Source organism: Neovison vison, chromosome 8 (genome assembly GCF_020171115.1).
Source record: "Neovison vison isolate M4711 chromosome 8, ASM_NN_V1, whole genome shotgun sequence".
Taxonomy (NCBI): Eukaryota; Metazoa; Chordata; class Mammalia; order Carnivora; family Mustelidae; genus Neogale; species Neogale vison.
Window position 1 is genome coordinate 109,042,626 of NC_058098.1, and position 12,904 is coordinate 109,055,529.

The following is a 12,904-nucleotide window of genomic DNA, read 5'->3' on the forward strand; positions in this document are numbered from 1 at the left end:
TTTCAGTTGTTCTTTGAGCTGGTAGAGCAGTGTTCTCTACCACATGCCCTCTCTCCTCTCAGCCCTAGCTGACTGGACCAAAAGCAGCCAATCTTACAAGTCAGTTAGGAGATGAGCGTACCTATCTGTGTAACAAACCCAGCGTAAGAGTGGCTTACATAAAGTGTAAGTTTACATCTCACATTAAAGTTCAAGCTCTGTTCCACCAAATTGTCAGGGGCTCAGTTCCTTCTATGGGGTTGGTTTGCCAATCCTCTGGGGTTAACCTTATCCACGTGGTCCACGAGGACTTGTGTTCCAGCCCGCATGGAGGAGTTTTCCTCTTCCCTTTAACAATCACTTGCTGTCATTTCCCTGGCAAGGGGTAGGGATGATAAGAAATGTAATCTTTACTCTAGGAAGTTTTAGGCCTACCTAGAAATTGGGAACGCTATCAGAGCGAAGAGAAATTGTCATTGTGGCTTCTACCCAAACGGGGACAGTTAGGCTAATTTGATTTTCTTTCTTTCTCTGGAATCTGAACTAGAGAAAGCTGGCTACTTTATTGTGGGAGGATACGGGAAACCATGCACCGGCCTGAAGATACACCCAATCCCAGTTGGGAGCTCCTCGAACTTCTCTGGAATCTTGAGAGACTTTTCATGTTACAGTTGCCTTGAGGTTAGCGGTACCAGTGTTAGGTCCCCTCTCAAATGGGTACCCCAATAATGGGTCTGTGATTAAAGGAGCGAGACTGATACAAAGTGAAAGTCAAGCAAAGCTTTATTTCACACCAAGCATCAAGAATCAGACCGACTGTCAAACAGATCGGTGGGGCCGCCCCTTACATTGGACGACCCTTCCCTGCTTCCCAGACTAACTTTTATAGAGCAAAGGCCATGCGGTTGGGCCTGGCCACACACAGGTGGCTAATTGAATTACAATTCGCCCTGCAGTAGCCATGGAAACTAGTCCATCACCTTGGTAGTAGCTAGGAGACAGTATGCACCTCTCCACATGGCTTGACCCACCCTTGTATCTGGGCTTTGTTACCTGGAGCTATTTTCCGGGACTTGTTTTTAAGTCCCCTGGGGGTAGGGGAGCAGGGACTGTTTAAGGGTTAAACAACAAAGTTATTGTTTAACCTCAATGGAAGCCTCTGGGCTAAAATAAAAATATAAAATAGGTCCTTATACCAGTTATCAACTAATAACTTCTTGGGGACCTGTGTCTGTTGAGGTAATTTCCAGGACTGAGATTTCACTTTTTCTTATTCTGAGACGCAGCCTGGAATACACACCCCTGGTTACTTTATATAATCCCTGTTCCCATCACAATGGGCTCACACCACGGAGGCGCAGAAAAGAAGCGACGGGGAGGGAGCACCGCAGGTAAAGAGGGAACCCGGCGGGGAAAGGGCAGGATGCCGCCAGTCCCTTAGCCCCTCACAGTTGCGGGGCAGTAAATGTGTCATGCTAGGCGGAGTTCAGCGCGGCCGAATACATGTTGTGGGGCTGGTTCCAGAGTCAGCATCAGGAAGGCGCCGCCTTTCGAGCAGCCAGCAAGGGTTTTTCTAGGGGGGGGCTCGACGCTCTCGTAGAGCCGGCAACTGCCTGGCGGCGCGGGACTATTAGCCCCCAATGGGGAGGGCCGCCTGGCTAGCGTCCCGCGGAGTCCTCTGGGAAGCGGCGTTCCGTGACGTGCGCCGCGCCCCGCGGAGGGTTCTGGGAGTTGTAGTTCGGCCTCGAGCTCGGCCGGCGAAACTTGGCCTGGCGGGCTTCTAGATACCTTTGTCGCCAGGCCCGGGCTTCTTCCCCGCCGAGCAGGAGGTCGAGCCTGTTGTCGAGGAGGGCTGAACGCTGGGCCTTCCAAGTCTGAGTGGCCGGAAGGAGGGCGGCGGGAGGGCCCCGGGGTGGCGCCAGGCTGCCCTGTGAGATTCGCGCGCGCGCGGTCCCGGGCCTCCGAGTGCACCAGAGCGGTGGACACCCCAGGTCCCTCGCGCTTTCGCTGCTCCCTTCTCTCGCGGCATTCGTCACCTGCGTGGGCCGGGGGAGGGAGTAGCCATGGAGCCTGGGGCAGAGGTGAGAATTTCGGAGGGATGCGGTCGCAGAGCCTGCTGGAGAGAAAAAGGGAAAGGCTGCCCTCTGGCTGGGCAGTCTCTGGAAGGGGAAGCATCACGTCTTCTCTGTGAGACCACAGCCCTTTCCATCTGGTTGGTCTCACGTTGAGGTTTTGAGGGAGAGCCCGCTACCTCTTGCCCTGCTGGTCTTTGGAATGATGTATGCCTCTCTTGGCATCCCCAAATCATCAGATCCAACAGTGTGGCTTTTGATAATGATTTCGTTTTCTTTTCACGGGAGCCCCATAAGGTGGTAGGAAGGAGATTGTCATACCCACTTGGCAATGGGTAAAGTGAGGATTCCAGAAGTCCCAGGATTTGTTTAGAATCCAGGATCCCCCCCCCCTTAAGACCCATTGCTTTCCTAAGAATGCCAGTATTGTATCTGAAAAACCAGTGTTCAAGAAGACTTTAACTAGTCTTCCTTCATCCTGTGAGCCTGGAATAGGACAAGAATGGGTCCTTAAGTGAGGAATGGATGGACACACAGTAACTTTGAGTATTACTTTGACTCTCACTCAGCCGATGAGAGAGAGAAATAATGTATTTAATTTATATGTCCAGGTTTTAATAGCAGAGTCTTACTAGAATTTAAGGGCACAGGAGTATAGGAGGAGTGGAAGGCAATGATGGTCATGTTTGTCTTGATTCAGGGATGCTGTGGGATTGTCCCTCGATTTCTTGTGTTGACTCTTCTTAGGTGACAAGTAGCTGTGTACGGCAGTATCTTCAAGTTTACCACAAGGCAAGAGTAATCATGGCTCCTGACTCCACTTGTAGGGTTACTTTCTGAGGACTCACACCTTTTCTATGCTGGAGAAAATGGCATGACCACGGTGCTACTGACCCCTGCCTGCATCCCAGGTGGGTTAATTTCTTCTTTATTCTCTTTTGTTTTCAGAACAGAAATATGGTTTCCTCCATTGTTTAGGAATTGCTCACCCATGATTCCTAGACCACTGGGTTCATCCTGATAAAATGATGAGTGATGAACCAGACAGTAAATGCTTCTCACTTGTGCAGAACTTAACCTTTGGCATTCCTTCTCGATACACTGAGTGCTCAATTCACTCTTACTCGCACTTTGGTGCTGTCATTGGCCTCATGGTCAGACGCAAAGTAATAAAAGCCAGTTTCCCTGACCCATAAAATTTACCAAGACAATAAGAGAGAGATAAGGAAAATAGTTAATCAATAAGAAGATATATATACATATAAAGATGTAGGAATGACTGGTAGGACAAGTCATAAACGGCCTTGGAAGAGGTTTTCCATCCTCTAGAGTATTTGAGGGAAAAAGTACTGGGATAAAAGCTATACTTTGGAAAATAAGAGAGAGTAGGTAGTAGGTAGTTGGAGAATAGAATAGAGAAGAGAGAAACAGCTTTGGCAGAAAGTCTATAAGCACGTTGGAGGTCTTCACGGTATGTGTGTCACTGTAGGGTGAGCTGGAGTGTGATAAGGGAAGCTTAGGTATTTGTAGTCAGACTGCAGGAAAACCTACATGGGGTCTTATTCCAAAGGTAAATAAAGCCCCATAAAAGTGTGTAGAGGCCCAGCAAGATGAAACATACCTCTCTCTGATTGAAGGGAAATTAGTCAAGATGTTTCTGTAGACTCTGGCCTGAGACCCTGGGAGAATAGCAGACTCTGTGGTAAAGGCAGTGGGACTATTTGACAACTTCAGACCTGCCTCCCAGCCCACAGGTCTGAAAGGCTGGAGGTTCTGATCTGAATTTGTAGATCTCTTTCAGAGGAAAGGGGAGACAGAGTCAGTAACCTCTGTTGGACAGTTTGCGGTTGGTCTTCCTGTGTCTTCCAGCCCCAGCACATGCACACTGAGCAGCAGCTCTTTAACAAGTTCGATTGCTGAGGTTTTCTCAGGAAACTAAAGTCAGAAAGGAATTGCCAGTTAGTCTGTTACTGTTACTATTTGTAAAGAGAGGAAACCGTATAAATTATATTGTTGTGTTGATCACTCCTAAGGCATATGGCCTTAAGGGACTATGAACTTAAATAAAAAGGGTAGTGATTTCATACTTCAAGTATTAAAGAATTAACATATGTGAAATTTAAGAAACAAAACAGAGGAGCATAGGGGAAGGGAGGGAAAAATAAAACAAGATGAAATCAGAGAGGGAGACAAACTGTAAGAGACTCTTAACTAGGAAACAAACAGCATTTGCTAGATGGGAAGGGAGAGGGGGAATGGGATAAGTGGGAGCTGGACATTAAGGAGGGCAGGTTATGTAATGAGCATTGGGTGTTATATAAGACTGACGAATCAGTGACCTTTACCTCTGAAACGAATAATAACACTCTATGTTAATTAATTGAATTTAAGTAAAAAAGATCCAACATAAAAATAAAATTAAAGAATTAAATTATTATTATTATTTTTTTAATTTAAAAGGTTTTTTTTTTTGTTTGTTTGTTTTTAATTTTATTTATTTATTTGACAGACAGAGATCACAAGCAGGCAGAGAGGCAGGCAGAGAGAGAGGAAGGGAAGCAGGCTCCCTGCTGAGCAGAGAGCCTGATGTGGGGCTTGATCCCAGGACCCTGGGATCATGACCTGAGCCGAAGGCAGAGGCTTTAACCCACTGAGCCACCCAGGCGCCCAGAATTAAATTATTTTGAGCAGAGGATTTTCCAATTAGGTAGTTCTCTTAACTTTATTTTATTATATGAATTGTTTTTACTATTTATTTTTGGAGAGCTGCATCATAAACACTGGAATGCTGACTACAAACGAAATTACCCAGTATATTCATAGGTACGTTCAGGGAGCCATGGCAAAAGTGGTAGATGAAAGAGAAACAAGACTTTCATTTGCTTGCATCCCAGGGAACTGGTCTGTTTTAATGTATCAAAGTTAAATTAAAGTTGTACATGAAATTTTTATATAGAATTAGAAAAATTAGTAGACATCGGTGTTATCACCAATAAATAGATCAGCTACAGATTCCGAGGAGCGTGACCCACTCTGCTTCCTTACCCTGCGTTTTAGGAGACAGTCTGAGCTGTGTGTCTGTCACATAGATCAAGGTTAGACTTGGCACTCCTGCAACGTCTGATATCCTTCCCTTCCCTTCCCCACCTGTGTTCCCATGCCCACTTTTACAGAACTTCATTTTAACTTGTTTCTACTACTTCTTCTTCAAGTGTTCCTTCCTTTGTTCAGCCTTTGACAAATACAGTGTTTCTGCTCTGTGCCAGGTAACCGGGGTTGCTTCCGTGAGCAAAATTAGACCCGGCCTTGGCTCTCGTAGAGCTTCCCATTGAATAGGAGACACAGACATGACGCACAAAGTCAGTGTGTGCATCACCCGAAGGAAGGGAAAGAACAAGGCTCTTCAGCCCAGAGAGCCAGGAAAGCCTCCCCTGAGAGGGTAACACCTGAGCTGAGATATGAAATGTGAGCAGGATTGAAATAGCTGAATGGATGCGGCAGGGGGAGAACATTCAGGAAGAGGAAGCCGCTCGTATAAGGGGGTTAAAGGGAATGTGGCCCACATCTCAAAGGCAACCACCAGCTGGAGGCACAGGGCATGTGGGAGGAGTAGTGTGTGAGAGGGGAAGAGAGAGAAGACGGAGCAGGGTGGCAGATGTCAGACTCATCAGGGCCATTATGAGACATGGCAGGAACACTTTGGGGACTTTGGTAATTTGAGCTTGAGATACTGTTTTACAAATAAATCTACATTCTGTGACAGGTATAGCAAACATCTTAACTTTTAATATGTATTGGACAGATTTTATTCTTTTTTTTTTTTTTTTAAGATTTTATTTATTTGTCAGAGTGAGCACAGGCAGACAGAGTGGCAGGCAGAGGCAGACGGAGAAGCAGGCTCCCGCTGAGCAAGGAGCCTGATGTGGGACTGGATCCCAGGACGCTGGGATCATGACCTGAGCCGAAGGTAGCGGCTTAACCAACTGAACCATCCAGGCGTCCTGGACAGATTTTATTCTTAAAGGAAAACTAGAGAGAAAATTTTGCCTATTTCTTGAACCCCTTACAGTCTGAAACCATACCACCAAGAAAATAGTTAACTCATAACTACATTTTTTTTACAGAGAGAGCCAGACAGCATAAGTTGCGGGGGGGGATAGCCGAGGGAGAGAGAGAAGCAGACCCCCCCCCCACTGAGGAGAGAGCCCAATGTGGAGCTCACTCCCAGGACCCTGAGGTCATGACCTGAGAAGAAAGCAACCTCTTAACCGACTGAACCACCCATGCTCCCCTCTTTCTTTCTCTTATACTATCTTCCTAATAACCAAGGAAATAACACCAAATAAACTCTTTACCAAATGAATTTTTCTTTTCCCATGAACAGGGCTTCCAATTTCCAAGAGTGATGTCATCCCTCAGTTGGAGTGTGGGGAGGGGCTAGAGAGAGAAGTATCAAAAGCATCAGGTGAGTGGTAACATAAAACCCAGATGGCCAGTGGGATCAAACAGGTCAAAGCATCTTGAAAGTGCTTGTGGAGGAGCCTCTCCAGATTTCACTAGACCCGTGGAAACGTTGCAGTGAAGTCCCTTTCTCCGGTGCTGCACTCCAGCTCTGGATGATCATCTTTTATAAATGCGTTCTTTTTACATTTTTTTTTTTAAGAAAATAAATATTTTTCACCCTTTCAAGCCAGTTCTTTTTCCCAAATAAGGTAAAATGAAGTCAACATTTTAATATTTGTTAATAATATGCTTGGTTGAGACGTCCAGGTGGCTCAGTGGGTTGGGCCTCTGCCTTCAGCTCAGGTCATGGTCCCAGGGTCCTGGGATCAAACCCCACATCAGGCTTTCTGCTCAGCGGGGAGCCTGCTTCCTCCTCTCTCTCTCTCTGCCTGCCTCTCTGCCTACTTGTGATCTCTGTCTGTCAAATAAATAAATAAAATCTTTAAAAAAAAAATATGCTTGGCTGTTAGGCTCTAAATCAGGCTTTTCATATATGTTATTTTATCTCAAGAGTGTGACTTTTTGTCTCAAATCAATGACTAAAAATTGATCTCTTGACTTTCCTCTTGCCTTCCTCTTTATCTAAGCAGAGGAAGCATAGAATAGTGGTTGAGTGCAAACCTTAGAACCAGTCTAAATGTGTTCAAAGCCAATCTCAACTACTTACTAGCTCTGTGACCTTTAACAAGTGAATTATCCTCTCTGTGACTCAGAGTCCCCTACTATAAAATAAGGATCATGATAGCACTTAACTCATAGGGTTGCTGTGAAGTTCAAATGAAATATTCCAAGAGAAATGTTTAGAATAGTACCTGGCTAAATGCTAAGCAAGTAATAACTATTGATTAAGTCCTGGTAACTTATTTTGAAATCATGAATTTGACTTGATCATTTCTATCAAAATGGATACTGTCACGGACTGCCTGCTAATTATACTTTCCCTAATTTTATCCTTGTCTAACTGAGGCAGCATCCCACTGCTAGATTCCCCACTCTGCCAGTTCCGTATTCCTCTGCCTGCTTTCAAGGCTTTTGTTACTTACCTGCCTAACCTTTTCATCTTCTTCATCCTTCAGCTTGAACCCTTAACACCAGACAGGCAGTCTCTTACTTTCCTCCACTTCCTGTGTGTTCTCCGTGGACATTTGGGGATTTAATTCCTCCATTCCCCATAGCTGAAAGTCCTGAAAGTCCATTTGCCTTCAACCTGTTTCTGCCCATTTGCCCTTTAAAATCCCAGGTACTTCCCTGATTATGGCATGTAGTTGAGAACATTGTATTGCATCGATTTATTTGTGGATATTAAGGAGCATTTAAGCCTGGAAATATTTAATTAAATATTTTTAGCTTTTTAATAATTAAACATTTTTAGCTTTTCTCCCAAAACTCTTACTAGGAAACCTAGGATTTGGGGCAGGTCCCCTGACAGATTGAGAACAAATCTGAGCATGTAGGGATTTGCCCTTCTCCCTACATGCCGCTCTTTTTTTTCTGAACTTCGTTCTATTTAACTCTTTGAAGTTTGTTAAGTGTGGGGCAGTCAGAGGTGATCAGTTGCTTCCTTTTTTTTTCTTCTTTAAAGATTATGGGTGCCTGGGTGGCTCAGTCGTCGAGAGTCTGCCTTCGGCTCGGATCACGATCCCAGGGTTCTGAGATCAAGGCCCACACTGGGCTCCCTGCTTGTGCTCCCTCTGTGTGTGTGTGTGTGTGTGTGTGTGTGTCTGTCTGTCTGTCTGTCAAATAAATAAATCTTTAAAAAAAAAGAAAAAAAAGATTTATTTTTTAAAGATTTATTTATTTATTTATTTGAGAGAGAGCACAAGCAGAGGGGCCAAAGGAGGAGAGAGCATTCCAAGCAGGCTCCATGCTGAGCATAGAGCCTGACATGGAACTCAGTCTTATGACCCTGAGACTGCGACCTGAGCTGAAATCAAGAAGAGATGGACGCTTAACCAACTGAACCACCCAGACATTCCATTTGCTTCTTTTTTTTTTAGATTTTATTTATTTATTTGTCAGAGGGAGAGGGAGAGAGAGCGAGCACAGGCAGACAGAATGGCAGGCAGAGGCAGAGGGAGAAGCAGGCTCCCTGCTGAGCAAGGAGCCCGATGTGGGACTCGATCCCAGGATGCTGGGATCATGACCTGAGCCGAAGGCAGCTGCTTAACCAACTGAGCCACCCAGGCGTCCCTCCATTTGCTTCTTAATCACTAAGCCTTGTGATGATGTGAAGTTGTTGATCTGGACCACTTTGTTTCTTTGGTATTTTTAAATTTTTTTTTATAAGATTTTATTTATTTATTTTAGAGTGCACGCAGCTCTTGGGAGTGCACACAAGCAGGGAGAGGGGCAGAGGGGAAGGGAGAAGCAGACTCCCCGCTGAGCAAGGAACCTGATACGGGACTCAATCCCAGGCCCCTGGGATCATGACCTGAGTCGAAGGCAGATGCTCAGCCAACTGAGCCAACCAGGCGCCCTGATCTGGACCACTTTGAATGCTAGCTTAGAGAATCTGTGTCTCATCTTGAGACAATGGAAACAACAGAGATTTTTTTTTTTTTTTTAAAGATTTTATTTATTTATTTGACAGAGAGAAATCACAAGTAGATGGAGAGGGAAGCAGGCTCCCCGCTGAGCAGAGAGCCCGATGCGGGACTCGATCCCAGGATCCTGAGATCATGACCTGAGCCGAAGGCAGCGGCTTAACCCACTGAGCCACCCAGGCGCCCCCAGAGATTTTTTTTTTAAGGGTTTGAAGGTCAGTCTGTTAGCAGTGATTGGGAAATCCTGGATGGGGAAAGACTGGTAGCAACGAGATCAACTAACGTTGATCACCTCAAGGCATGAGGTGCAGAGGCTCCAGTGAGGGGGGGGTAAGAGTGGGCAATCCCTACAAGACTGTCTTTCCCTGTCTCCACCTCACCCGTTTTTAAATCTCATCTGCCATTTCCCCACATGACCTCTGCCTAGTCTTACTCTCTCTTATTCTTTCTCATCTCTTCCCCTCCTAGATAGAAGAGTATCGAGTGCCTGCTCACTCTTTCCCTTTTGGGCACCTCTTTGCCCACTCAACTTTCTTTTCTCAAGTCCTTTCAAAATTGCGAAGCGATTTTTGAGAGCTTTCAAGTTCCTCTGTTCCCTGTAAGTGTTTTTCATTTGTTTGTTTTTCATTATTTTCCTACCACAGCAGTTATTTTCCTTTCCTGTGTAGGAAATGATCCATGTGTATTTTTGTTGTTTTTCAGACTGAGAGACAAGACCAGAAGGCAAGGAGCTTACTCCAGAACAGAATATTTCTGAGGAAGAATCAGCCCCTGGTGTGTTACTAGAAAGATTTCCAAAGGAAAGTTCCAGTGAATGTGAAGATTCTTCAGAGAGTCAGCAGGAGAACCATGAGAAACATTTAATACGGGAGGCTGTCACTCAGAAGAAATCTTCTGGGGAGAGACGTTACCAGTGTGATGAATTGGGGAAAAGTTTTAGTCAGAGGTCATCCCTTACCCAGCAACAAGGAGGGAGACTACGTAACTGTGATTCATTTAAAAAGAACTTAAAATTCAGATCTAATGAGGCACGAGAAGATTTGTGCCGAGAAGAAACCTTGGAAGTGTAATGAGTGTGAGAAAGCCTTTAGTTACTACTCAGCTTTTGTCTTGCATCAGAGAATTCACACAGGAGAAAAGCCCTACGAATGTAACGAATGTGGTAAAGCTTTTAGCCAGAGCATACACCTTACTCTACACCAGAGAATTCATACTGGAGAGAAACCCTACGAATGTCACGAATGTGGGAAAGCCTTCAGTCACCGCTCTGCTCTCATTCGCCACCATATCATCCATACTGGAGAGAAGCCCTATGAGTGCAGTGAATGTGGGAAGGCCTTTAATCAGAGCTCATACCTCACTCAACATCAGCGAATTCATACTGGAGAAAAACCTTACGAGTGTAACGAGTGTGGGAAGGCCTTTAGCCAGAGCACATTCCTTACCCAGCATCAGGTCATTCACACTGGAGAGAAACCCTATAAGTGTAATGAATGTGGGAAGGCCTTTAGTGATCGATCAGGCCTTATTCAGCACCAGAGAACTCATACTGGGGAGAGGCCTTATGAGTGTAATGAGTGTGGGAAAGCCTTTGGCTACTGTTCAGCCCTGACTCAACACCAGAGAACTCACACTGGGGAGAAACCCTATAAATGCAATGATTGTGCCAAAGCCTTTAGCGACCGCTCAGCCCTTATTCGTCATCAGAGAACACACACTGGAGAGAAACCTTACAAGTGTAAGGACTGTGGAAAGGCTTTCAGCCAGAGCTCATCTCTTACAAAGCATCAGAAAACTCACACTGGAGAAAAGCCCTATAAGTGTAAGGAATGTGGAAAAGCCTTCAGCCAGAGTTCATCCCTTTCTCAACATCAGAAAACTCATGCTGGGGGGAAAACCAAAGAATACGGAAAAGCCTTTAGTGAGCATTCAGCCTTTGGCCAGCAAAAGAGAATTCATACTGGATAGAGACCATGTAGATGTGGTACCTTTAGAGCATATTTAGCAGACAGTTACTAAATGTCATGTGAGGGCTACAAATGAAGTTCAGAGTGTGTCATGCAAACGATATTGAGAAGTCATTGCTGATACATAGCGTACTTAGGATGTGAAGGAGGGGTTTGACTTTTTTCCGGTGTAGCAGAGGACTTTAAATTTCCTCGGGGAAAGAGAATGATTATTTCCAACACCCTAAGGTGTATGTAAGCTTCCAAATCCTTGGGAGAGAAACAGGGTGTGTTCTTGTCTGGGCTGGATAGTCTCTTAATGCTAAGGAGACGAAGCTTTAAAGAGATGAGGGGGTTCTTTAGGGAAATTGCAGAGGCAGAAATAAGAGATTAAGAATTCACAAGTTGGTCCAGGGTTGGGAGTGGCGGTGGAAGGGAAGTGGTTCTCAGGCTTAAGTATAGGGTCACTTAGGAGATAGATTAGAAGGATCGAGAAAAAGAACTGGGGGAATGAACTCAAGAAATGTTGATTGCGATAACTACCCAAATGAGTGCTCCCAACCAGGGAAAGTATTAGACGCGTTAGTTGGCCAGGTGCAGAGTTTCCGCCCCAACACCAAGGAACGTCGGCGTGCCAATCTGGGGCCACACTCTGTTTCGGAGACCTTGCTTCCTGATCCGCAGCCTGCTAAGACTCGTACTAACTCCAGAGGTCAAGACTGACAGTCTAGAAAGAGAAGGTACAGAAGGGACCTTTGATGTTTTCAGTCTATTTTAAGCTACCTATTTTAAGCTAAGTTACCTGAGGATGTGTTTATTTATAAAGATTTTACCTCAATCGTATGTAGTTTGTACTTTAGACTTATTCATATCATAGTCACATTAAGTTGTAGGCCTGAGCTGACACTGCATATTAGTTTGTGAAATTTGGTAAGACTTTGAAATACCTTTCACCATTTTATTCTTGGGTAGACGCACAGGACAGCCATATATATATATATTTTTTTTTTTTTTCATTGAAACTTTGAAGGTTATTGCACATATTTTGAGTATTGTGTTTTTAGTTTTCACAAGTTTGATGATGTGTCTTGATGTGGATTTCTTTGAGTTTATCCTGTTTTCTGAACTTCAGTCTGTAGGTGTATGTGTTTCACGACATTTGGGGCATTTTTACCCATCATTTCTTTGAACACATTTTCCAGCCCTCACTCCTCCCCTTCTAGGACCCTGATGACACACATGTTAGATCTTTGATTGTAGTCCCACAGGTTCCCGAGGCTCTGTTCTTCTTCTGTTTTTTTTTTTTTTCTCCCCCCGCCCCCACCCAGAGTATATTTTTACCTTGATGTCCTCAGGCTACTAACAAAATAACCTAAATGGGGAGTTCAAACAACAAAAATGAATTTCTCACAGTTTTGGAGGCTGGGAAGTCTAAGATCAAGCTGTCAGCTTTGGCCCCTGGTGCTTTATTTGGTGCTTTCATGGGAGAAAAGAGAGCTCTCTCTCTTCTATTTCCTATAAAGCTGCCAGTCCTATCTGGTTAGGACCCCAGCCTTATGACCTCATTTAACCTTAGTTACCTCTGAGAACTCCTGTGTCCAAATACAATTCACACTGAGAGTTAACACCAACATATGAATTTAGGGGGCACACAATTCAGTCCATAGCATTCTGCCCCTGGCTCCCCCAAATTCATGTTCATGCAAAATACATTTGCTCCATCCCAACAATCCCTCAAATCTTAACTCATTCCAACATCAAGTCTGAAATCTTACCTAAATATCACATAAATCAGATATGGGTGAGGCTTAAGGTATAATTTATCCTGAGGCAAAATTCTTGTTCAGCTGCGAACCTGTGA

At 44.7% G+C, this 12,904-nt stretch overlaps 1 protein-coding gene across 4 annotated transcripts; it reads left to right on the top strand.

Moving 5' to 3' along the window:
• Positions 1-1,734: 1,734 nt before the first annotated feature.
• Positions 1,735-11,886, top strand: LOC122915110 (zinc finger protein 135-like). Of its 4 annotated transcripts, XM_044261650.1 has the most exons (4): positions 1,735-2,060; positions 2,799-2,962; positions 6,436-6,516; positions 9,800-11,886. In XM_044261650.1, exon 4 carries the CDS (start codon positions 10,121-10,123, stop codon positions 11,063-11,065), a length of 945 nt encoding a protein of 314 aa, XP_044117585.1. In that variant the 5' UTR covers positions 1,735-2,060; positions 2,799-2,962; positions 6,436-6,516; positions 9,800-10,120; the 3' UTR covers positions 11,066-11,886. The 4 variants fall into 4 exon arrangements, with proteins under 4 accessions (XP_044117585.1, XP_044117586.1, XP_044117587.1 ...); XM_044261651.1 differs by lacking the exon at positions 6,436-6,516; XM_044261652.1 differs by lacking the exons at positions 1,735-2,060; positions 2,799-2,962; positions 6,436-6,516 and adding an exon at positions 9,275-9,312.
• Positions 11,887-12,904: the final 1,018 nt, after the last annotated feature.